This window comes from Atractosteus spatula, chromosome 2, assembly GCF_055471065.1.
Source record: "Atractosteus spatula isolate fAtrSpa1 chromosome 2, fAtrSpa1.hap1, whole genome shotgun sequence".
Lineage (NCBI taxonomy): Eukaryota > Metazoa > Chordata > Actinopteri > Semionotiformes > Lepisosteidae > Atractosteus > Atractosteus spatula.
Window position 1 is genome coordinate 56,256,546 of NC_142707.1, and position 26,125 is coordinate 56,282,670.

Consider the following 26,125-nt stretch of genomic DNA (forward strand, 5'->3'; position numbering starts at 1 on the left):
TCTCTGCACCCTTCTCCACCATTACAATAGACAATAGATGTATTCACTATCACTATTCACGCATGTCATTCAATACCAAAACGTACAAGGGTGGTTGATTTATGGTCAAATAGAATTTAATCATATGTAAGTATTTACAGGAGGGTTCTTATACTTGTGTGAGAATGTGCAACATGTAAAATGTCACTTGAGAACACAAGAACAGTTACGAGAGGAAGCCATTTGACGCATCTGGTAGTCAGAAGCTTATTGATCCAAGAATCTCATCCGGCCTTTTATTGAAGGAAGCCAACATATGTGCTTTAACACATGCTTTCCCTTTGTGTGTTTTTGTCAATTTGGTTCAAGCACTGGTCTTCTAAATAACAGTGACAACCAGTCATAAAATATTAATAAGAACACAGTTAAACATTTACACCATCAACATCTTCTGAAACAATCAAAGACAAAGCAAGACAACCTTCTGGCCAGATAGTGTACTTTATCAGCTGTTATAATATTCTGTTTCGCTCCACAGGCACATATGATATATTTTAGAGGATCAAAGTGGATGAGTAGCCAAGAACCACTCAAAGCAGTTCCTCTCAGACAACACAGCTTTCCAGCTGAGCCCCTCAGGAATTCCACAGCATTTCAGGCATCTCGTGCTGCGTCAGTGGACAGTGCTCCCACGTCTCATACAGGTGACAGCTGCCTTTCTCAGGAAACTGCAGAAACTGCTCTTTTTCTTTTACAAACAGCTGCACAGTTACTCAGAAATAACCCTCTAGGTTAATCATCTAGTCTTTCTAAAAGAAGGTCACCTTCCTTTGGAAATTTGTTTAAAAATAACATTAAATAATCACACATAAAAGTTAATGACATGTAACTGACTTCCATATTTACTTTTTGTCATTGGACAGTACTTTAAGCAGAGTGCTTTTAAACCCACAATAACATTATCATGTACTATGTACACACAGCTGTGAAACTGTCTAACAAGTTGAGAATATTCTACTAAATTAAATATGAATTTATACTCTTAACATTATGGATTACGTGCCAGTAAATACATTCTGACAATCCAGATCAAAGCCACTGAAACATTAAAGTAAAACATCAAATGCTAGATGAGATACTGTCTCTAATCTGCTTAAGACAGCAGACTGCACAGATTCAACTTTGACTAAGTAACAACATTTTCAACTGAATACATTTGGGCTTCCTTCAGGCCTTGTCTTGTGCTAGTGGATATCCTGGAGCATTGACTTAACTCCTGTTCTTCTTTTGCTCGGTGTAATTAGAACAGTACTTGTGTATCCAGACAGTGGTTATGAAAATTGCACTGGCTGTGCCACTACATGCATAAACTGGAGCAAGTTCCACTAATTGAAAGACCTCAATTTCTTTCAGGGATAAGATCAAAGTGGAAAGAAAGAGAAAAGAACAGAGTGCGTAATAAATTCACAGGCATCCACCAAAGCCAGTCTTGGCTGGCTTTCATCTGCTATTGTTTTCACAGAGAACTCTCTTCTTGGGCACAATACAAACACTGTTACCTAAGAATCACTGTGATGCAGATGGCATCAGTATCCATATTCAAAAGAAAAGTCACTATTCCCAGATCAATCTGAGCAAAAGAAATAGAAAAGAGCTTCGTGCCTCATTAGCTGTTGTATTGTTTTTAGCAGCAATGAAATCAGACAAGAGGTGCTGCTCCATCTCTACATAAAAGCAGAACAGGGTTAAAGACAACACATCTGAGTTTGTTATTGTGGCTGCATGACTGTGACCAAGAGGCAAGTTAATTTTTCGTCTTTTTATATATAGCTGGCACTGTGCCTTGGCCTATATAAGGGGGGATTTATGTCACAGCAGATGGTCTTACTTGCTGTCTTTTATAAGTAGATCTTGTAAACAATCAGTTTATGTAAAAACAGAACTTGTGTGTAGTACACCATCAGTTTTTGACGGTCACACTGGGGGATTAAGTGTTCACTTCTAAGAATCTTCTCATTAATATCCATATCAGTGCAAGAATCTTACTGAAAAACATCTATCAATGGCGTGCTGCGTCTCCATAACCAAACGGTTCCGAGACTTTTATCATCCATGGCAGACACTGGAGAATGCGTTACAAATTTCTTTTCCCTTCTGTGCTTTTTAAAGAAAGCCATGCTTCCCGGTGTCAGCAGCTGTCTGTCTTTACCCAATTCATAATTCGTAGGTGAGGCAACCGTGGTGACATTTTCCATGACCTTGTCCCCAACCAGAAGGAAGTGGAATGATTGCTGGGAAGGGTGTCTTTTCCAGGGAGGAGAGCGGGATTCCAGCTTGTTGTTTCCATGCAGAAGGAAGCCACAGCTGGGCGTCCGGAAGGGAAAGCAGAAGCCTCAGCATAGCCTACTGCTTTTATCCCCGGCAGGGAAGGCAAGAGCAATCTGCATAAATCAACTCCTGACACGTGTGCTCCGAAAGACAAGCATTCCACCCACCCTCCCTTGTGCTGAAGACGCTCTCCAAATCGCCCCCCAGGCCCCAGACTTCCTCCACTCCGTTTGAAACACCGACCCATCAAGGACTATACTTCCTCCTACCAGCTCAAAGATCACATCCTGTAGCTCACAGCTTCAGACCATCACAATGTCCAGACTTCCAAAGCAGAACAAGGGCTCACGTGCTGTCAGTTGTTTTTTATTGGGGACAGAGCACTTTGAAACTTGCTCCAAACTGCAACACAGTCATTCTGAAGTTTAATTATTTGATATCCTTAAAATGTATTTAAAATGTTGAACATCATTGACATTACCCCTGAGAATTCAGGAATACAGCCTGTTAGTAGTTGATGTTTCTCTTTTTTTCTAAAAGCTGTTTGTTTTAGTTACTGCCTCTTAAAAACGTATATTACCATGAACAGCTCGACCCTGGGCTACACTGCTTCAAACTGGACCAAGGAGGAGTGCATTGGGAAAAAAAAACACAAAACTGTTGCCTCACTTTAGACCTTGAAAAGTCATGTAATCAAGTTCATTCCGCTTCCTCCATGGTCACAAGTAACATCAATAACAAGGATGTTGCGTCAATTGGTCAGTCATATGCCTGAACTTGCAGGGCGCTGCTGAACGTCAGCTCTGACTAGAACCTTCAAAAGACAAGTGAGGACATTTTCTGCGTTAACATGTAGAAGGAAACTCCACTCCATGTTTAAAACATATGTTGCGAATAAATGCCATGAAGCCTGGCAGCAGGGCAGCAAACGTAAGAAAAATAACAGTTGTTTTGTCTGTAGAAAGCAAACTTATCTGAAAAAGAAGGTATCAAGGTCTGTTGATACTGCTTTATTGCAAAGTACTGAAAGGCTTCTTTACCAAACCTTTGTGTCTGAGCTGAAGCCCACTGTCTAAAGCATGTTAGCACCCCCGGACTGTTGAACCAGGGTCCCAGGCAGAAGTCAGCATAAAAAAACATTTTCTTTCAAAAGCGTCCCCGTCCTCTTCCTCGGGAAGGCCTGCTCTGGAGATGGCCGGCTGCTCTTCTCAGCCTCTTCCTCTCTTGGTGGTGCTGCCGTTCAGCTTCCTGCTGCTTCTCCTGCTGCTCAGACTAAGGAAGGAAAGGGCTGTTAGTACAACGCAGTGCTGCTGATCGATCCGACTTTGGCTGCTGGATATTGTCGTCCCTAAGCATTCAGAGGAGGTCGCACCGAGCCTGGCGCGAGTGACATGTGGAACTAAAGGAAAGTCACCTCGCGCTTTGTTGCGAGCACAGAAAAAAAAGTGCTGCACAAACTGGACTGGACATGCAACTTCATTCTGGATTGCTTCCCAGTCTAACTCAGTCCCTGGATTAACAATGCCAAAGCCACATATAGCACTTAAAATTGATAACTGTATAATCCCATGTGTTCGCAGGCATATTTTGCTGCCTTTGGGAGGATGCCTGTAATTTACTATAATATTAGTGTTTTAAGCTTTAATTCTAAAGCACATTTCCTTAAAGGTTCCCTCTGTGCATTTGTAACTGCGAGACACAATGCTTGATATAAAAGCTTATGAAAAAAAATGATCTTTTGATCTTGAAAAAATAATTCAATAAAAAAATTATTACTTTTTAAAATTAATCCAGGGATTGTCTTTTTACCACTCTGCCCACACCGAGATAAGGAAAACTGAAAGAAGGAAATCACAATTGTCGGGCAGTAGCACTATGCCGCCTTGCTTTACATTTAGTTATCCCATACGAAGATGATGAGAGACTTGTGTAACCACTTTGACTAGATAGCACAGCTGGGCTTTAATGGAAATCCTGGAAACCAGGCACTTGGCAGGATTGCATTACATTCACCTATGCCATAGATGGCGAGAGTGTCTACTACAGCACTGGGGTATAGTAGGGTATCGCTTTTTGCTCAGCACTGACTAAACATAGAGCAGTAAACTTACACCACTGTATGAACATAGCCCCAGACTTCCATGGTGCAGGTGCAGCAGTGGTTTATTCCCTATTGTAGGCTTTGCCAGAGGTCTAGTATGTTACCACATATGATCTCTACTGCCAACCCAATTACCCCAGAATTCCATTTCCTATGAGTTTCCAATTGTCAGCTTTTGGATTTACCTAACAACAGAGGTCATACTCCACTAGAAGGAGGAGAGAAAGTAAATAACAAGTCTCCACGATCTCTCAACCAATGAGGAGGAAGCACAGGCAAAAACTTACGATAAGTTCACACCACATATAAAATCAATACAAATTAAATAATGATAATAATAAGAAAGTATTCTGTATTGATTTTATTATAATAGTTAGACGTTTACAGCACGTAAGCTATTTTTTTTTAAATAGGGATTTAGGCCCCTTATACAGTCTACTGAAAAAGAGCTATCCTGAAGAAATCCGGATGCATACACTAGCCTTTTGCTCTATCAACCTGGGATTTTCTGGTATACGCCTGAATTGCGATCTTTCATTTCAGCAACTTGAGTTAAGATCCTGCACTGGCAATCCTATTCTAAGTTTTAAAGAGTCCAATTGTAATTTTGACAAAGAAAAAATTGAGAAAAAAGAAAAAAAGAGAAAAAATTGTTATAAGCTAAAAAAAAAATCACCTTCTTCAGTTTGAATGTCAGCTGTTTGCTGCCCACTGTGGTGTCAGAGACACTGAGCGTTCCAGATTTCTCTTCGAGTTTCAAACGATCTTCAAGCGTAGTTCTAGAGGAGAAAGCAGATGTGAAAACAATATTAATGAGTATTATTTCAAAAGCAGGGTGAAAATATATCTTCATATGAAGATGTAATATATGTCTTTGGTTGTTTGAAGATGTATTTTGAAGAAAAAATCCATTTGTGATTAACAGGCAAAATCACAAAGGCTTTGGTCTTGAAAATTATATGCCTTCAAAATACTGGGAACTTTGATGTCCTTTTAAATCAACTGGGAATGCAAGAAGATTTATACAAAACATCTTCTTTTAAAAACATAGTGTATAAAGTATTTTGAAGGAGTCTTTTGTATATCTTTTACTGTAAAACTGGAAAGAACCGAGTGATTTTTCAAATACTTTGAAATTTTAGAACCCACTGTTAGTTTTGTTATGCCCCCCAATGTGGATTCAGCAGTTGTGCATTTTTCACTTCTCGGCTTGCATTCTCTACAGGGGGGGACAAAGAAGTGGAGACAGAATCCTCTGACTGGCTCATTTTCAGTCTCTCATCTTTTCATACATCACAGTCACCACAGCAGAACACCAGAAGCTTAGGCAGCAACACACCAACAGCACCCGAGAGTTGGCAGGGGTCACTGTGTCGCTGAGAGAGCCTTCGCCAACTAACCCCACCCCAAACACCAGAGAAATTTGTTAAAGAACACTAAATTAGTATACAGTAGACGTAATAATTCCCTTGAAGAAAATACTGCGTGCACGATACTACGAGTACTATTAATAAATGACTGAGACTATATTCAGCTCCATGTCTCACTCCATATAGAAAATGGAAGACTTCCTTTGAAACTGCATCCAGCACTAAATGTAGATGCTGGCAAAGATCCAAAATGTAAAAATACTCTCACACCAGTGCTTGTAAGGGCCTGATCAATACTTGTGTTCATTAAGAACCAGAAAACCAATAGCATTCCATAAATTAGGGACTAGATAAAATACCAGTGTGAAAGAGGCCCATATATTTTCCCATAGGTCACCGTAGAATGTGTAAAAATTGCTGACATAATTCAGCATTGCTTAACAGCACACAAGCCTTCCAAAACCAACAATGAGGTTAACAAGACTAGATTCTGTCTGGTTAAATGAAAAAAATGGATTTAAAAGTATATTTTGAAAAGAAGTATTCAAAGCAATTTCATAGAAAAAAATCAAATTACACAAGTCTGATGATTGTTATTTTTTTGCTTGTGAAAGGCACCATTGTGTGCCATTTAGTGTTTGACATTCATTCTTCCATCTGACAGAAAAAGCACAAAAGTGTTCGCTGGAAATTGCGAATTCAACAAAACCATGGGGAACATTCACAGCTTAGATACAGAGGGATGAATCAGGAAACTGGATATGGAGATACATATCCCACTCACTTCTTCAGCTTCTGCTTCTGAGCCGTGTCTTTGAAACTCCGGAACTCCTCGCCAGCCTTGATCTCGAAGAATTTGGGCTCCAGGCTGGTCCGTCGGTCCTCCAGCTTCTTCTCCCGCCGCCTGGCCTTCTCCTCCTGGCGCAGTAGCTTCCGCTGCTGCCTTACCTCCTCCACCCAGCTCTTGTCATCATCGGAGCTGTCCGAGCTCTCCTCCTCACTGGCTTTCCCCTCAGGCTCTTCCTCTTCCTCCTGGAACACGAGGAAACAGGCTCAAAAACTAAACCCCCGCCCGACCTGAAGACAACTTCTACATGATACTTCATTTGCTGGAAATCTGACAAAAAAAAAAAGCTCAAACTGCTTTTTACACCAGCAATGAAGTAGATGTTTTTACACAAAAGCACCATTTACAATCATTCATCATGAGAAGCATGTTCCAGAAGTACATGGTGCCAGGCAGGACTGTGCCCTGGACAGGATGCCAGTCCATTAAAGGGCCTCATTCACACACACACACTGTCACGCAGAGACAAGTGAATGACCCCCATCGGCCCAGCTAGCATGCCTCCGAAAGAAGGGAGGAAACAGAGCACCTGTAAAAACCCATACCAACCCAGGGAGGACATGCAAGCACCACACATAAGGTTAACCAAAAATAACTGAAGAAAAAAATTAGCATTAACTGTTTTTGATTAGCTTCTACCCTCCTTCAAGATGGAAGAGACTCAACTACTCAATATAGAAACATTCTATTAGAACGTACAGTAACAAACATTTACTTGCTTTTTTCCCCCAGTAAAAATATAATGTATTTTGTAGGTGTCTCTTAAATTCACAAGACATCCTTGAAAACATTTAGCCAGCAAGCAAACTGTAGAACTGGAATAGCACTGTAATTATCAGAATTACAAGGTTCAAGAAATTGTAGCTACCAGACTTCTGAGAAACGCTGCACAAAAAACAGATCTTTCCTCAGAGTTGCCGGTACAATTACAAACCAATCCAACAACAAATTCTCTAATAATGTGCTGAGTCTCATACTCATACAGGCCAGACTCTTGAATTGGTCTGTCCATTTAATGTGTGGACAAAGGAAGATGTGAGAATAACGCTGGGCAGAAGACAAAAGGCTTCACAGAACTGGTGATTAGAAACCACCTATCCTCCCACTTGTTCTAATCATGCATGAAAAAAAACATGCGACACAGCCTTTATTCGTAATTCTTGCACAATGCATTAAACAGAAACCGCAGTAACTGAAAATCGCAAACTCACAGGAGTAAGGAAGATGTCAATGTAAAAGCAAAAGCCCATCACAGTGTGTGCTTTGTCTTGCAGATACCATTATCTTCTCTAATGTTTCACTATGGTCTCCTCTTTCACTCTGTACATAGGGCACCGTCTTGCCACATTTTTTACTTTTGTTTTTGCCTTCCTTCATTGACTTAATGCCTGTGAGTTTCTGAGCCTCTTAAAAACTGAATGTGGTGAAACTTAAACCGACCAATCTCTGATGCGATATTACTGATCAATATTTGCACACAATTTAGATAAATATTGCATTAAAATGCACAATGTAATTCCTGACAAACCCCTTTATTTTTATGGAAAAACTGGTTTTGAAGGCAATAGCATTTAACTGAAAGCATACTGCCTCATTCATCCGACTGCACCCTTATCAAATTCATTAGGAATTGACCCTGAAAATGCAAATGTTAAAGACTTGCAGAGTTCTCTTGGAGAGCATCAAAACTCCACATTCACTGATCAAACCCACAGACTGTAGGAGGTCTTCCAGCTGGCACACTCTCTGTCTTAAAAGCATCCATCAGCACAAGCAAAGAGCAGCCCAGAATCTAAAACAACGCTTCCGAGAAATCTCTCCGAGTGTTTTATTCTGGGTCGCTCAGGGTAACTTATGATTTTTCATTGCTATTGGGTGGGACAGGTTAGGATTTAAATAACTGTTTCAGTTCTGCACACATCCCTTACTAATGTTCATAACACAGTGGCTGGGTACAAAATTATAGATAAGTATTTGAAATATGAGAACATGAAAGAAAAAACGGTGGTACAAACGTCCTAATTTGTACTTGGCATCTTATACTAAACAGGGAGAAAAGCACCAAGCATTTTCCTGGCACATTTATAATGCACGTCTGAGAGTGAATGATGCAAAGCTTAAAGGGAATAAAATAGCTCAGGACACTGGAAACAGGGATGTTTGGGCTGTTAAGCTACCAGGACTGTCATTACCTGCAAAGGAGCCTCCTGCTGCTCCAGCATTCTGAGCTTCTTTTTCCTTTTCTGGTTGACCTTTGACACAATGGGATTAAGCAGCCGGAACTCCTCACTCATCTCGTCCACCTGGTAATCTGGGTTCTCGAACATCACCTTGAAGCGATCGTCACTAAGGATGCTCGGCATACGCTGAGTGAAAGAAGCAGAATAGAAATGAAGAAGGAGAACACCAAATAACGGGGAAGTTTAATTAAATGGTCATAACCTCTGATGACGGGAGTATAAGACTTTAAGTTAAAAAGAGTCTTTCACAATCATCTTGGTGTCTCATGAAATCATTCATTAAAATGGAATGGATTTAGTCCCGATTCCAAAATAAAGGTTAAGGCAAGACTTTTCAATTGACTTAATTTCAGTCAGAACCCAGACAAAAAGGTCTATACCAGGATTACCAGAAAAATTCCAAGAAGTGTGTTACACAGAAACACTTTAAAATAAAACCAAAATAAACTATGCTCATTAAATGGAAGGAAAGTATTTAAAGTAAGGGTGATAAAGAACACCACCCTAGACCACTATATCAGGATCATGACATGACCCGGGAGAAGGCAGGGAAAACCCGGAAGAACTGTGAAATGTCATTGTCAGGAGAAGCTGCTCACCTTCCCTTTCTTTTTCTTCAGGAGATCTTCATCTTCCCCTTCTTCCATTAGCTTCATTGCCAGTTCCTTGTTGACACTCGGCAGTTTCTGTTTCACAACACACAGATAAAGGGAAACCCGAACTAAAACACACGCCAGACAAATTTTCTTCCACAAGGGCAATATTGTTTTGTGCTGTATTCTAACAAGACTATTCCCCATGCATATTATGAAGACAAACGTGGCTCTTGGCCACATCACACCGTTCATGTATAAAAGAACACCACCGCTTCGACCCACAGTAGTGATCTTTCACTTCATCTTTCAGTTTTTTTTATTTTGTTACCTGCGTAACTAAACTGATATGAAGAAACGTAGGGATGACTATTAAATAACTCCAAGAATAAGGTACTGAAAACAGTGAACTTAAATAGTTTAAAATAAACAGTCTTATAATTAATAAAGGAGAGCAGGAAAGAAAACAGCAACTCCTTCAAGGTCTCTCCCGTTTCCCAGGCTACCGCACCTTTATTTGCACTCTTTGTGTCCTGGTGTCTTCTATCTTCTGTCGAATCTTATCCTTGCGATATTCATCGTAGGCAAATGGGTTGGCCATGGACTTCACCTAAAAGTACAGCAAATGTACCAAATTGTATAAGTACTGTATGGTATTTAACACAGTAGTTATAGCTACATATTTACAGAAAAAAAAGGTTCACGCAAAATACCATATTTTAAAAATGAAAACTTTATCAGAATGAGTTGGTTCCTGACTTATTTTACCAGAGGTACAATACAATAGATGTTTATTTTAAATAGTTATAAATCTGAACCATGCTCCCATAATCATACAAAAAATAAAAGATAGAATTATAGAAGTGGACAGACCTTATGGTACAATCGAATATCCATGAAGAATCCATGCATGTAAGCTCGAAGAAGTGGAGATCCAATCAGATGTGCAAGGCCTATAAATTAAAGTAGAATTTAGATTCCAGGGCTCATTTAAAGCCATACTCCATATCTAAATACACAAATGAAATTTGCAATGGCTGTGAATATAAAGGAATGTGCAGTGCTTTTGAAAGGTAATAGTACTGCTATTATAATTATGATAAAGGCTGCTTTCTAAAGTCAGTTTGGGTTTAAAAATAATTAAAGTGGAGAACACATTAATGCCAAGCTCTTAGTATTTCAAGTACCATTTTAATCCTCAATGTACACTGCACAAAAGCACACACAGACTTTGGTCCTGAACATCTTTTATCTTTTTTTCACAACGTCAGCTCCTACATCTGAAAACCGAATCCTGATTGCTAGTTTCATAATTGCCAGTGGGATTAGCAATTGCTTCTGTCTTCCACGTGGCATTGTAATTAATACTCTCTTAAAATGCAACAGAAGCTGTGAAGTAAAACTCACTGCCCATTTCCAATTCATTATAAAGCTCTACAGTAAAATGAAACCTACATATCTATTTATTCACTTTTCCAACTGTTTTCTAACCGCTTTATCCAGTACAATTGAAAACAGGCCACCCTTTATTCAACTTTCCTCGTTACCTATTTTAAAACAAGTAGCTTTACTACTGGATTGTTTTCCGTTTACTATCACTGTTCTGAAAGTGGTCAAGAAAAGCCTACAGTCATGCCAGTTCCAACCTGACAGCACAGAAATACGTGTACAAATTCAGCTTAGCATGTAAAAGTAGGGAGGAGAGTACAAGAAATAATATGCCTTGGAGCACTGATTCACTGTGTGCTGACGTGTGCAACTGCTATTAACTTGTACTGTTCATGTGGCGGAATATTTCATTGACGTTTTAACTTGAGGGAGGCAGCAGAAGCAGTGACTCTGACAAAGGATGAAGGGCACTCACAAAAACAGAAGTAATATTTACTCAAGGTGTGCTGCATGGTGAAACATAGGTTCAACCATCCATTTACAAAACTGAAAAGAATGACTGCCCAGCTTTTTATACAATTTTTATACGATTCCTCTATATATCTGGCTTGGACTCGAATATACCACCTCTTAATAAAAAAAAACCCACTGAAAATGACTATTTCAAAGATTTTTTTACATTGCATTATTGTTGTCTGGCTTCAGGGGACTGAGATCTGGCTAACAGTAGGCTTTTTAGCAGGAGCTGGCTGCTTTCAGTGCGATTCTTTTGCTCTGAGCTGCAGGGAGATTACGTAACAGAACATTCCAAAGAGGTAACTAGTGCCTTGGCTCACCCAGGTTTTCCAAGTCCTTTCTGGTGACGAATTTGTAGTCATCGTACACCGTGGTTTCTGGGTTCTCCTCCAGTTCCTCTGTGAGGTTGTCCAAGAAAGAACACCAGCGTGGAGCTGGTCCCAGAGCCTAGAAAAAAAGGGGCAACCCATAGCAACAACTCCAAAGATGGCTTTTAAAAGTATTAGTCTACAAAACAGGGTTTAAAAAATGCATTTTGTTTTATTTTCCATTTCAGTATTTGCTGGAAAATGTTTAAAAAGTGTAAAGGAGTGTAAAACCATGATCTTACAATGGTTCAATGCATTCAGTGCACTTTAGATGCTACTGTTTTTGTTTCTGTTTGTTATTAATGTACAAACGTGCATTGCAGTGGAAAATGTTCAGATAGTAATACACAATAAGCTAGGTAGTTTCTAGTGACAACCTCCTAATGTTGCATGAATAGGCTGAGAGATTCTATTGCAAAGCCGTTTTCCCCCCACTGCTGTGTCAGCATTTTCTCCCAGCTTGTTCTACAAGTCATATCAGAGAGAAGTGCCTCATCTTGTTCTAATTCTCAGACGTTTTTTTTAAAAAGCACTAAAATAATAGAATGTGAGATACTCAGCCTAACCTCATAAAAACAAAGTAGAATTTAAACAATTAAGCAACAATCGTAGCAGTGATATTAAGAATTGAAAATATCCACAAAAAGCTTTCACTCACTTTTTTAAACTAATCATTTTAAGTTATTTTTCCAGAGTTCTTCAACACAGCTGTAAGCAGCAGTTTTCTTTAGATAAGTTGTATTGTCTATGTTCTACCCCTTAAAAGTACAATCATTTCTATTCTTTTTTCATCAAAAGAAATATTATAATATGAACTTAAAAAAACGTACGGGAATGTAAAATGTATTCATTTTGGGATCCTCGTTAGCCGTAAAAAGCATACCTGTAACAAAAAAGCATTATTGTTAAGTCTATTCTATTCTCACAACCTTGAACAAGGATACTAATGTTCCTAATACTAGAATAAATTCCAGAGATGGACGGTGGGTTTTAAAAAAGCAGAACTACCAGATTTGAACAATGGATTTTAAAAATGTTCTCTCTCTCATTACAAACAAAATGCTCAGGTGAACATGCTGCTATTTACTTTATTGTAATTGAACTAAAGCAGGCAGCAGTGAGGAGTAGTGGTTAGCGCTCTAGACTTTTAACTGGACTTGTAACAAATTCCACAGGGGGTGCTGCTGTTGTACTCTGTAACTCTCATTAAGGAAGATAACTTTGCTTTTTTCAGGATTAGCCAAATATTAGCAGGTGCTGCCACCTGCTGTTTGAAAGGAAGAATCTCAAGATACACTGTGTGTAAAGTGTAAAGTTCTTCCTCCATGGGAGAAGACTAAGAAAGTTACAGCAGAGAATCAACAGTAATGGGTTTGCTTTTTCAAATGTTTTAAAGAAGAAGTTCAGGCACATTATTGAAAGAATAATGCATCCAGCCTTCTTCTAACCGCTTTTTCCAGTTCAGGTTTGCTGGGGAGCCCTGGACAGGATGCCAGTCCACTGCAGGGCAAACACACTCCACTTCCAGGGCGAGTTTCCCCAGAAGCCAATTATCCTACCAGGATGTTTTTAGACTGTGGGAGGGAACTGGAGTCCCTGGAGAAAACCCATACGGGAGAATTTAGAAACTCCATTCAGACAGCACCGCTGGTCGACAACTGAAGTCGAGGCCGCAGTGCTGTGAGGCGGCATTGCTAACCACTGCACCGCTGTGTCTCCCACATTTACAGAAAGTAAAAGTGAATCAAGTACTAGTTACTAACCTTAAAAAAGTAAAAGTTTAAACAGTTAATAAAGGCCAAACCCTTTATGACATGCAAGCAAAGCTGCTATGAAAATCTGACCTTCAAATAACATCTCTTGACATATCTCAGAGGGATAAAGTACAGTTTAAACTAATGTTCCTCTCACAAAGTTATATTTTTTATGCAAGCGAGCGAGCAGTGTGAAAATCTACACTGTTTAAACAGATGCACAGGCTCAAGTAACAGGGTAAGAGGATATGGTCAACTTGAAGTCGGGCTTTGAGTAAGGTTGCCTTTCAATTAACTTCTTCAGCCTCACGATGCCAGAACAGGCCCATTGCATTACTGAAAAAAGGCCTCATCAGAGCCTTTTTTTCCCATTCAATTGTGGGAGAAGAATGTTCTGTCACTGGCATTATATTTACAATATTAACATAGTGTTAAACATGTATCATACCAATGGGTGTCCTTGACACTGTGTGTGATACTTACCAGAATTGGGATACAAACAGATATCATTGATGTCATGCTGTGGTTCTATTGAGGCAAATACTTTTCCCTGAAATTAAACAAAATCATGCATACCGTTAGACCTTCCAGTGTTGTTTCCATAGAAAGCCTGACATCATGCTTGTACTAGAATCCAGAGTCAGTTAGCCAGATTGTTCCTCCCAAACTTGACTCCCAAGTATACAATTTTTAAAAAGACAGTAAAACAAACTGTTTTATTTCAAAATTTAACACACAAAATGTTTCCCTATCTAAAACGATAATAATAATATTTTTTTAGGTAATATGATTATATTACTTATTACATTATTAGATTATATCTTAAAAATATTTTATTTCAGATTTTGACAAGCTATAATGCCACATTTAGTAAGCGAAGGGAATATTATTCTGAAGGCTCTGCAGTCTATGAACAACTTTAAAATAATTTCAAAATTATGTTCTTTGTAACAGGTGCACCATGTCAGTGACTGAAATTGGCAACTGAAATTTAATTTATTTTATATTCAATAATCCCACTATTCATTCATCTGAGAACGACACTTTATTCAGAAAACATTTCAAATTTGTTTGTTTTCCAGTCTGTTACTCATGAAGTATAGAGACTCTTAAACGTAACCAGCCCCATTTTTTGTTCTGGGATGCAGAGAAAATTGAACACTCTTTATTCTTCTACGTGCTAACTATTTTTCATTTTTTAGTTTATATGATTTAAAGGCTTTTACAGACGCTTAAAAACTGTTCTGCATCAGACAATGCTACTGAGCACACATCAGATTGTGTTTCTGCCTGTACGACAGTTAGAAGAATGTCTGGAGCAAACATCCTGAGATGAACCTAACTCAACCCACCGTATCTGTGTTCCACATCTTGATAATCTTGGAATCTGCAGACAAAACCAAATCTAATTGGTCCTGAAACTGAATGGCTTTGATCGGCAGCCCATAATAATGATCCTTTACAATAAGTGGGCGACTAGAGCGGAGATCGTACATCAAAACCTTGATGAGAAACAGAAAAAATGTTTAAAGCAGTTTTTATTATGTGTTCTTCTCCACTGAGAGGACACCCATAAATGATCTGACCACAGCTGAAAACAGGCTTATAACGGAAAGCAAAAATAGAAAGCATTCTCGGCCATATTCAATCTCCTAGAATCATTACCTTTAAAATAATAAATACAATATAATAGAAAAGGCTTCAGATTTAGGTTTAGCAAGTCTTGTTTGACTTCCTAGTTTTAGGAAGTTTTATTATTAACCATAATAATTTTAAACATTGTATTTGTTAGAATACCGTCAACTGCAATCATCCTCATTCTGAAAAAAAATATTTGTTGGAACCTATGCAGCCAATATATTTAAATAAGTGTACTAAAGACACACTCCAAACTAGACTGCAAGGAACTGGGAAGCAGAAACTAAATGCGAGTTGAATGGGCTCAGCGATCAGTGATCAGTCTATAACTCTGTTGAAGTGACTGAAGAGACAACATTCAGTAACAGACTTTCTGTGGAACCATATTTTTTTAACTAGCAGATATGTTTGAGTTTTACTTGCAAACAGAATACAGCAAATGAAGGTATGTCACCTGATAAGAAACGTAACCTGGTGAAAAAAGTCCTGCGCAAATAAATTGTGCTGTGGGATTAGAGACTGTCTCTATTTGCTTGAACACATACTGTACACAACAGGAACTGATAAGACAGTCATCAAGCAAGCATGAGAGCACCACGTTATCTTAGTTTTCTACAAAAACTGTATAACAAGGAAAATTATACTTCTTTATTATACTTTTTTTTACAAGAAAACCCAAAGTAAAATAAAAACAGAAAAATATAGATCCAAATATCTCAACAGAACTATGCCTTCATTCTTATACTACTTCAACTTGGAGAGAAGACATGTAAGTAAAAACTATTTGATCGGGTTTTTGGCTGAATAAGCTTATGATTTTGTTTATACTAAACCGAGTGTCATTCACAATTAGAACATCACAATTAGACGCTAATTTACATTGCCTTTACAGATATAGATTGGCGTCTTCATAAAAGCTCAAGCACTTACCTGGCCTGTACTTGTTCCTACTGCCATATGCAGTGCCCCTTTGAATTTCAGGGCAGACACTGATGGCAAACCTTCCACCCTGTGATGGAAAGACAGTTTATGACAGCCACTTCGTGATAACACAGCAGAGAAACGTGGCTACTCTCCTCCTTCTAAGGAAGGGACTGGCCTCTAGTTTTGTAGAAATAACACAATGATATTCTGGATGTTGTTATTTCATCTCAAATGACTTAATTTGGCAAATCACTTGGTTAAAACAGAATGTTTTCATCATCTTACATCACATATGAGATTATCTATTTTAGGCCTAAGACAATTGATAATTAAAATTACAGTACCATCCAACCTATCTGTGAATGGTACTGTACTTGAGCTTAAGTCTAAATTGAAAACCCTGGGGGTGATATTTGATTCAGGCTTGATATTCGATCCACATATGCAGCATATTGTCAAAACATCTTTCTTTCACCTCAGAAATATCGCTAAACTATGTGCTATGTTATCACTAACTGGGGGTGAAAAGCTGATCAACACATTTGTTTTCTCCCAAATTGACTACTGTAATGCTGTACCTGCTGGGGTTTCTAAATCAACATTGAAGAAACTGCAGTATGTCCAAAATTCGGCAGCCAGTATCCTGACTAAGTCTAGTTTAAGTGTTCACATTACTCCTATCCTGGAGTCCTTGCGCTGGCCTCCTGGCAAGTATCGTGTTGACTTCAAATTCCTCATGTTCACCTATAAGACTCTGCATGGCTTGACATCTCAGTTCCTGTCTGAGCTCTTATCCCCCTACTCCCCACCTCGCAACCTTCGCTCTTCTAATTCTAGTCTCCTATTTGTCCCCCAAGCCCATCTACACTTTGAGAAGCCACCTTTAATGGTGCTATATAAAATAAAGTTTATTGTTATTATTAACATATGTCTAATGAACAGCACTATTGCTCCAATTGCTTCAATTACAACAAATTATTTTTTAATTATGTGGAAGGAATTTGTTGTTGCAAGACACGACAACACCAATCCTGCTTTAAAAGCAGCACACAGTACAAAACTGTAGATTATGATTGGGATAGTTAATTCTCGTTATATCTTCCTACTCACTCAGCTGTAGTGGATGATTTTGGACATCATGAGTGGAACACATGAATGCAAGTCACAATTTATCTGATTAAGATTTTAATGAGAGCAGGCTATAACATTAAGAGATGTGTGTCAGTGTGCAAGCTGCATGTATGTACCAAGCAGAGGTTAATTCCATGGTGAAAATCAGACTTAAGAAACAACAACTTTTCAGCTGTGGAGTCCTTTTCAAGTGTGTTATATAAGGTGGAATTAACTTTGACTTGTTCAGCTAGAACAGATGACAGCAGTTTTTTTTAATGCTCAAGTTTCAAGAACAAACAAGCATTTCAGTTGTTTAATTAACTTCAAATGGATTTAACAATGCAACCAGAAGGTTTCTCACTCAACAGGTTCCAGATACAATTCTTCAAAACCATATATTTTATGCATTGAAAAACTGATTTATGACATGCTATAAATTTAGGCAGCTCTTTAGTGAATCTTTGTTGTAGCAGGTAGTGTTAGGTGCATTTAATATTTTACTTATCTTTTGTTAAAGTCAGTGGGACAGGTTACACTGACAAGCAGCCACTGGTCTTGTGGCACCACTGCACTTGAGTTATTAATAAAGCTTTTTAATGGTTGCAATTAAACCTACCCAACAGCAACCAGTTATGTTTTCTTGTATCACTTACTGTGTATTTTCTGTGACACTACTTAATGCACAGTCTAGTAAGCCCACTCGATTCCTTGTCCGTGGATCCCAGCATTCAACATTCCCCTACAGAGACATTGACATTAAACATTACAAGATGAATACAGGTAGTTCTTGATTTACATGGCAAGAAGAATTTATGGGAAACTGCTGCATTTATAAATTAAAAACTAATTCCCTTATAAGAATACATGTAAATAGGAGGGTGAATACCAAGTTCACAGTAAACCAGGGGACTGAACTCTCAAAAAACATTACACATCTATTCATGTACGATATTCATTTAACTGATTATATATAAAAAAAAATCGGGAATGCACAGCCTTGTTAGTGAAGTGCTGTTGTACCTCTGCTGTTCCAGTAGCAAATAGGTAATGGACCGGATTAATATCACACACGTTATTCTCTCTGTAAACAGAAATAACAAAGGGAAAACATTAAATTGTTCCTTTATGGAAGGTTTATTTCCTACAAAGCATATATACTGAGCATCAATGAAAATTATCACTTGCAATGGTAACTAATTCACAACCATATTAGGAAAACAACAAACTATTTTGGTGGCAGGTTCATTGACACTGAACAGACATGACAGGTAACTTCATTATCATCTTGTAATTCATCACTCTTTTGTCCTCCACATTGCTGGTGGCAAAGGGGAGACCTCATTGTTACTACTACTATTACTACAGTGGTACTAACTCAAGGGCGTGTACACTTATCCAGACTATTTTTTTAAGTTTTCATTCGTAATAACTTTGCAGAATGTTTGAGCATTTGTTTTTGACTTTGATGTTGTGTATTACACTGTATAAATAAAGGTAAAATAAATTCTGATATTGGTTTCAGGTATTGGTTTCAGATATTGGTTAAGCGACCAAATGTGTACTTTGGAAAGGGTACGCAGACTTCTAGAAGGACTTTAGAAGGATTTCTAAAGATTTTGGTTTTTATCGCTTGTATGAAATTAAAAAAAAAAACTAAATTAGGTAATAATAAAACAGTGGTTCAAGAGAAAAGCATTAAGTACAGTTGGGGTATTTTAGGATTTTAATTTGTTTTGGAGAATGAAAGTTGACATAGCACTAGCATCCTAATACCACAGTTAGATTTGTAGACATATTCCAAAAAAGGTACTTACACTGCATCTGTTTGTAAGGAATTCAGAAATCTCCCCTGTTCTAAATTCAATCTGTACACCTCTGAGCTAGAAAATAAAATGACAAAATCTCTTAAAAAGGACACTTCATGACATTCAATTAAATAAGCATCAGCCATTCAAACAACTATATTGCATCTTTACACAACTGTATTTCAAAATTCTGTTTTGGGACAACAAAAACACACAGACTATGTAACAGTAAAAGTTGTGTTAACTTTACAGTAGTTTCATCTCTTGAAAGGCCATCTAATTCCAACTACCTTTGGCATGCAAGTGTGTTTAAATGTATTAAATTTTCAGTGCACGTAATCACCACAGTCAGTGTCCTTACCTTGCTCCAACAAAGTACAAGTCACAGGATGGACTGTGATACGAGAAGTCTCTGCCAAACTTTGGTATTCTCGTCTTGTAGTAATAGCCATTTTGAGAATGAAATTCGACATAGCGGTCGCAATGCAAGAAGACAAGCTACACAAAAAACAAAATAATTCATATTTTTCCTGTCAGATTTCATTAACAATTTAAAATTGTTAAGTTAAGCAACTGAACAACAAAACTATTATAATATGATTGAAGGTAGATGCTCTGGTGTAAGCTCAACAATTAACAGGGATTCTGGCTGGTTTATTCTTTTGAGCGAGAACTGCATCATCTATATGTGCAAACAGCTGTAATGTAACTAGTGTGCATGCAGTTCTCTCATGACAAACACTATCTTAGTAATGTGATACAGTAGGCATTAATGACATAAGAATGATGGTGATCTGAAAATTATTTTCACATATATACAGCTACATTTTTTGTTCGGGATTGTTATATTGACAAAAGAAAAATACATTTAAAACAGGTTTTGCAATACATGACAAAAAATACTTTCCCATAAATGTAAGACAATGTCAGGAAAGACTCTGTGGTCTACAATATATGAGAATACCTGTATTCTCATATATAGTAGACCTAAAATGTATTCATAAAATCCAAATAAAAGATTAATATCATCTGATTAAATGTGTAACACAAAACATAATATTAGAATTATTTAAATCCTATTAAAAATGATTTCCTCATGCAAATAGCCAGCAGTCATATCACCCTGCAACTCACAACTGGCAACCCACTGAAGCTAAACAGGTGTGAGCCTGGTCAGTACCTGGATGGGAGACCTCCTGGGAAAAACTAAGGTTGCTGCTGGAAGAGGTGTTAGTGGGGCCAGCAGGGGGCATTCACCCTGCAGCTCATGTGGGTCCTAATGCCCCAGTGTAGTGACGGGGACACTATACTGTAAACAAGCGCCGTCCTTTGAATGAGACATAAAACCGAGGTCCTGACTCTCTGTGGTCATTAAAAATCCCAGGGCGTTTCTCGAAAAGAGTAGGGGTGTAACCCTGGCGTCCTGGCCAAATTTCCCATTGGCCCTTACCAATCATGGCCTCCTAATAATCCCCATCTATGAATTGGCTTCATTACTCTGCTCTCCTCCCCACTGATAGCTGATGTGTGGTGAGCGTTCTGGCGCACTATGGCTGCCGTCGCATCATCCAGGTGGATGCTGCACATTGGTGGTGGTGGAGGGGAGTCCCCATTACCTGTAAAGCGCTTTGAGTGGAGTGTCCAGAAAAGCGCTATATAAGTGTAAGCAATTATTATTATTATTAAATAAATGCCAATTTACTCACTTCCATAATTATATTTGGGGTACACAAACTTTTTCTAGTTTCCAAACCTCAACTGATAATCAATTTTTAATCCTTATTAGATTTCTTCTACGTTTCAGGATGGAATTAACCCAAACTTGCTTTTAATTTGATAATGCTCTTTCAAAGGCAAAGAGTGCTTTGCAAAGACACGTACCTTGGAGTAGTCATCAGACAGGATGTCAAAGGCTACAACTGTAAGGAGAAATGAGGCTGTTTAGTGTCCGGAAGACTGCACTTCTTCGATTCAGATCAAATTAAACTCTGTCAAATCTGAAAGTGTTATTGTCAAGACAAAGCCTGTTTCACTTTGCATCCTTTCCATCAACCTGGAAATATTTTTAAAAAGACTTATTATTGTAAATTTTATTTGTTACAGTTATAAGAAACCCAGTCTGGAATAGACAACTGTGTGTCTTTCACCTCTCAGCTCATGACTGGAATCCAATAACTGCACAGCCCACAGGGCCCCTGGATGTTCTGCCCCGACTGCAGGAGACATGTGTCCCATGAGTATATCAGGAACAAAGCACACAGGAGGCCACAGGGGTGAGAGAGCACTGACAGACTAAACCCTTCCTACTGCCTGGGAAACCCTGGGTACATGTCGTGCCTGTGCTCATGTGACAGCTTTTACATGTTGAGCCACTCAGGAGGCCAAGAAAACGTTTACAAATATTCTACAAGTGTTTCATTTATGGCACACTGTCAATTCATTGTGCTAGCAGCCATATCACCCTGCAATTCACAACTGGCAACCCACTGAAGCTAAGCAGGCGTGAGCCTGGTCAGTACCTGGATGGACACCTCCTGGGAAAAACAGGTTGCTGCTGGAAGAGGTGTTAGTGGAGCCAGCAGGGGGCGCTCTCCCTGCGGTTCCTGTGGGTCCTAATGCCCCGGTATAGTGACGGGGACACTATACTGTAAAAAGGCGCTGTCCTTTGGATGAGATGTAAAACTGAGGTCCTGACTCTCTGTGGTCATTAAAAATCCTAGGGCGTTTCTCAAAAATAATAGGGGTGTATTGGCCTTTACCAATCATGGCCTCCTAATAACCCCCATCTATGAACTGGCTTCATCACTCTGTTCTACTCCCCACTGATAGCTGATGTGTGGTTAGTGTACTGTGCGCACTATGGCTGCAGTTGCATCACCCAGGTGGAGCTGCACATTGGTGGTGGTGGAGGGGAGTCCCTATTACCTGTAACACACTATATAAGTGTAAGGAATAATAATAATTAGTAGTAGTGCTATTTTAGGTGGTTTAAGGGCTGAGGATCCAAACGCAGCACTTAAGTTTGGAATAGGCTATCAGGGAAATAGTATTTATACTTATAGTACACATATTTACATTTATTTTAGTGAGCAGGTTCTACTGGGTTACTGTCGAGTCAATCACAGCAATATGTGATGTTACATCTTAATTTTAGTATAAAAAAATGTATCAATATCATACCACACTAACTTTTGACATTTTCATTTTCTCAGAGCATTAGGCGTGGAGCAAATATTAAAGAGAAAAAAAAAACAGCAGAAAGATCTTGGGAGCGAATTGTCTATAGTGTCCCGAACTGCTGACAACATCTTTTCATGCCTATCACAATTTATTTGTTGTGTTATTTGATCAATGTACTAGAGGGGAAACAGCACCATAATTAAAATTTAATCATCGTATTACTTCTTTATTGCGATGGGCTTTCATTACAGAGGTCAATACACAACCTCACCAGTGCGTGGCAAACCCGAACTTGATATCAGCCTTGTGTGAAAAGTATCTGCTTACCATATGACCGAGAATGCTGTGACTGCACATTTTCTGTACGCTTGCCCATGTAGTATCTGCATCTTCATCACCAAATGATGGTTCAATATAATTATATATCCATGATTGTGCGACTGACTTTTCCTATGAACTGAGTTACAAGATTTAATGTATCTGTGGTAACTGGGAAGATTAAAGATTGTGTGGGCAATATAAGAAGAAACGAAAGGGTGAGAAGGCAGTTTCCAAAAGATGTTTAAAATCAGCAACACTTACTGTCACACATCAGTTACACACTCGTGCTTAAGAGCTTCACGAACGGAAAATTGCAACCAACGAAATAAAGCTTCTGCTTACCATCGGAGTCGAGGCATCTTTCAAACTTCAAAGACAACTGGTAAGTATCATAACAGCGAATCCGGGGTTTATAGGTGCCTGTAAAACAGTGTGATTGAAACATCATGCTTCTAGCACCTGTAGAGCAAAAGCCAACTAAAAATCATTTAAGATTCAGCTCCTAACTTCCATCCTGTGTTTACAGCTTTAAAACTGTAAAAACTTACAAAAGGAAAAATTGCTTCCAAAACAATCATAGATTCACCCAAAAATTAAACAAGTCCTTTAAATATTTCGTACAGATGAGTTAATTACTGATTATTCATTACAATCAGATGAACAGCTTTTGCTTTATTTTGTTGCCTGTTACAAGGCAGGGGAGACAAAGTTACTAAAGGACCACTGGAGATTTTATAGCAGTCTCTAAATATCCAGTTTAAGAATGAGGAAATTATTAAATTAAAAAAAGGAAATGCTTTAATTAAGCACATAATGAGTTCAATTAAGTAATTATGGGAATCCAGAAGCCTTCTAACCCTTCAGGAGTGGAGCTCTGTTTTAAAAAAAAAAGTGTGTGCCCCAGAACACTTATACCTAAAGAAGGTACTAAAAGACGTGCCTCCGCAGAGTGTAAGACCCTGCTTGGTACATAGGGAGTGATGAGAGATGTTAAGTATTGTGGGGATGTGGTGCGATAGTTTGTGATAGTTAATATTAACAAAATATTCAGGTACTAATGAAGTGGTACAGAGATCTCTTTGTTTAGGTTCTACAAGACCAGCATCTCTAATACGCTGAATTCATTCTATATTTAAAGTATAATAATCTGAAGATATTGCAGATAAATGAACTGGAAAGCACTTTCAATGGATGCATTGCCTGTATGTGCTCGAAAATACTACACGCCACTCACCAGCTGCAAGGATATACTGTCCATCACGTGACACTTTAATGGACGTACTGACTGTGGGCATGTCAAAATCCTGAATGAGCTCAATTCTCCTTCGTATGTCTGAAAAAGAGAGACATTTCTTAGATTCCTCTATTTCAGAATTCTAAATACAAAGAAAGATTTTATACCTCAACTAATATGATCATTAAACAAATGTCAGGTTTGATAATACATTTAAATACTTCAAAACTGTTCCCCTACTTGCAAACTGTATATCACCATTTACTGTATATGGTTTCTTGACTGTACCTTAAAATGTCATTTATGTATGTATTATGTACAGTACAGTACAGTGATTCCAGTCCTGCTTTCTCTTCCAATTTCCCTGGAGAACTCACATAAATATTGTGGGTTCTAATACATGACATAAATTTGGAGACAATTAAATTTAGCTGTTCTTGTACAGCATGTCAGAATTCATCCCAACTATTCACTATTCACTCGTCGTACTTTCTATAACCGCTGTGCAAATGTCTTGGATATCTTAGATAGAGTAAGGAGTTATATATTACAGAATAAAGAATCTAGTTAGAGCCTACACTAGTCTTCTAGTATAGTAATAATAATTCTTTGCATTTTGTGTATATAGCGCTTTACATTCCAAAGGATCCCAAAGCACTTTATATATCATAGGGAACCCATTTTATCCATAAGTGCTTTATGTGCTAGCTTCCCCACTATACTGGAGTTCTATAACAACTTATTATTTATAGTGCTTAGTTTGTGTAACATGAAAGCATACCTGACATTTAACAATCAATAATTGGTATTGATCAGTCTTCAAACAATTCAACTGATAAAAATCTAAGGTAAACCATACATGGGCAGCCAACATGAAGTGTGGTAGCAGCTAAACCAACTCATTTAATAATCAACCCTAATGAAAGTGTTGATGAACTAATGAAACACATTACTCCTCTCTACACATCCATAGTGCTAAAATGCTGCTGTTGTACTGGACATTTTTTTGTATTGCCGATTTATCATGATTATCACTTAAGCTTAATCTATTCTACATCACCTATATTATTTTAATAAATGCTCCAAGCGTACCGTTCCTCACGTTAAAGTGTTATTTAGCATGCTACTGGCCAGGTAACTCTATATAAAATAACTCACAATATCAATCACCAATGTCTAAGCAACTTTAAAATGAATATACTCACCGACATCCTTCTTCTGTAATGCCCTTTTCTTTCTGTCCGAGAGCCACTGTGCAAAGAAATATATATATATGGTTCACTTAACGAGTGACATTTTTTATTCGCATCACAAAACCAACAATGGAAATTACTTAAGTAATGAGGCACAGTTATCATTTCCACATCACTGTCTTACGTACCAAGAACCTTCATCAAAACGTATTAATGCAGAATGTCGAAATAAAGCAACTGGACACAACTTCACTATTAAAATCCCAAAACAACAAAGGCGTAACAGAATGCAAATTACCAGTTTACAGGGTGGGGTTCTTAATTCAAATTTAATTTTAAAGATATATATATCACGGCTTTCCGTATCATACAATAATTTCTCTACACACGTATAGCTTAATTACATGATATCTTGTGTGTAGCTACAAAGATACAGTACTATGTTTGGTCGATTTACCTCAGGCAACGACTTTCCACAGCTTAAGTTATATATCTTCACGTCATTTACACTGGAAATCTGCATCCTTTCTAATATCAGTCGAACTGTTCATTAATAAAATCGGATACAGAGTTTAGACTGTAAATCATGTATGTTCGCAGAAATATGCTGTCCACGTTGTTTCACGCTCAGAGTACACACACACTTCCCAGTCGGCCCTAATCCTGGTGACAACAGGAAGCGTGTACGTTTATTAACCTGTCCGTGAAGAAACACCAGGCGAGTCTTTGGCACAGCAAATGTGTCAGGAGGGTGGGGGAAAAGGTGGTTCTTCTGTAACAAATTCTGTATATGATTTGCATGTGAGAATACGAGTGCCTTCTGTATACATTTACAGTGGCTAATAAATACTTTGCAACATTGATTTTTCTTATGTAAAGTAACTTTACATTATGTGCTGTGACGTGTACATACTATAGTTTTAATGTGATGCAAGTTAGGTTTAATTACGCGATCATGAGAATCCCATAACACGTACATTTTCTTTAAAGGTAGGAATATTTTATGTGATATCAGTAACTGAAGCGACGTTATTTAAAAACAACAAAAAACACATAAATATATTTAACAAAATGTATTTTAATAATGAAAAAGCCGTGCACATACATCGGATAACATGCAAGTCGATAACAAGTCGAGTAAAATCTCCATTGTTTAATGACGAACCCGATGTTTATATTATGGTTTTTGATTTGTTTGGGGGAAACAGTGGAGTTCAATAAATTGCCTTTGA

General features: G+C 38.1%; 1 protein-coding gene across 1 annotated transcript; it reads right to left on the reverse strand.

Moving 5' to 3' along the window:
• Positions 1-98: 98 nt before the first annotated feature.
• LOC148839904 (nucleolar protein 10) lies at positions 99-25,571 on the reverse strand. The gene is made up of 21 exons (XM_088905776.1): positions 25,351-25,571; positions 24,906-24,951; positions 23,701-23,799; positions 22,809-22,886; positions 20,847-20,884; positions 19,327-19,463; positions 18,975-19,040; positions 18,181-18,241; positions 17,814-17,899; positions 16,054-16,132; positions 14,838-14,987; positions 13,969-14,035; positions 12,562-12,614; positions 11,684-11,810; positions 10,332-10,411; positions 9,970-10,068; positions 9,465-9,551; positions 8,818-8,991; positions 6,563-6,810; positions 5,085-5,187; positions 99-3,579 (listed from the first exon to the last, which is right to left on the reverse strand). The coding sequence occupies exons 1-21, from the start codon at positions 25,414-25,416 to the stop codon at positions 3,454-3,456; spliced, it is 2,070 nt and encodes a 689-aa protein (XP_088761902.1). The 5' UTR covers positions 25,417-25,571; the 3' UTR covers positions 99-3,453.
• Positions 25,572-26,125: the final 554 nt, after the last annotated feature.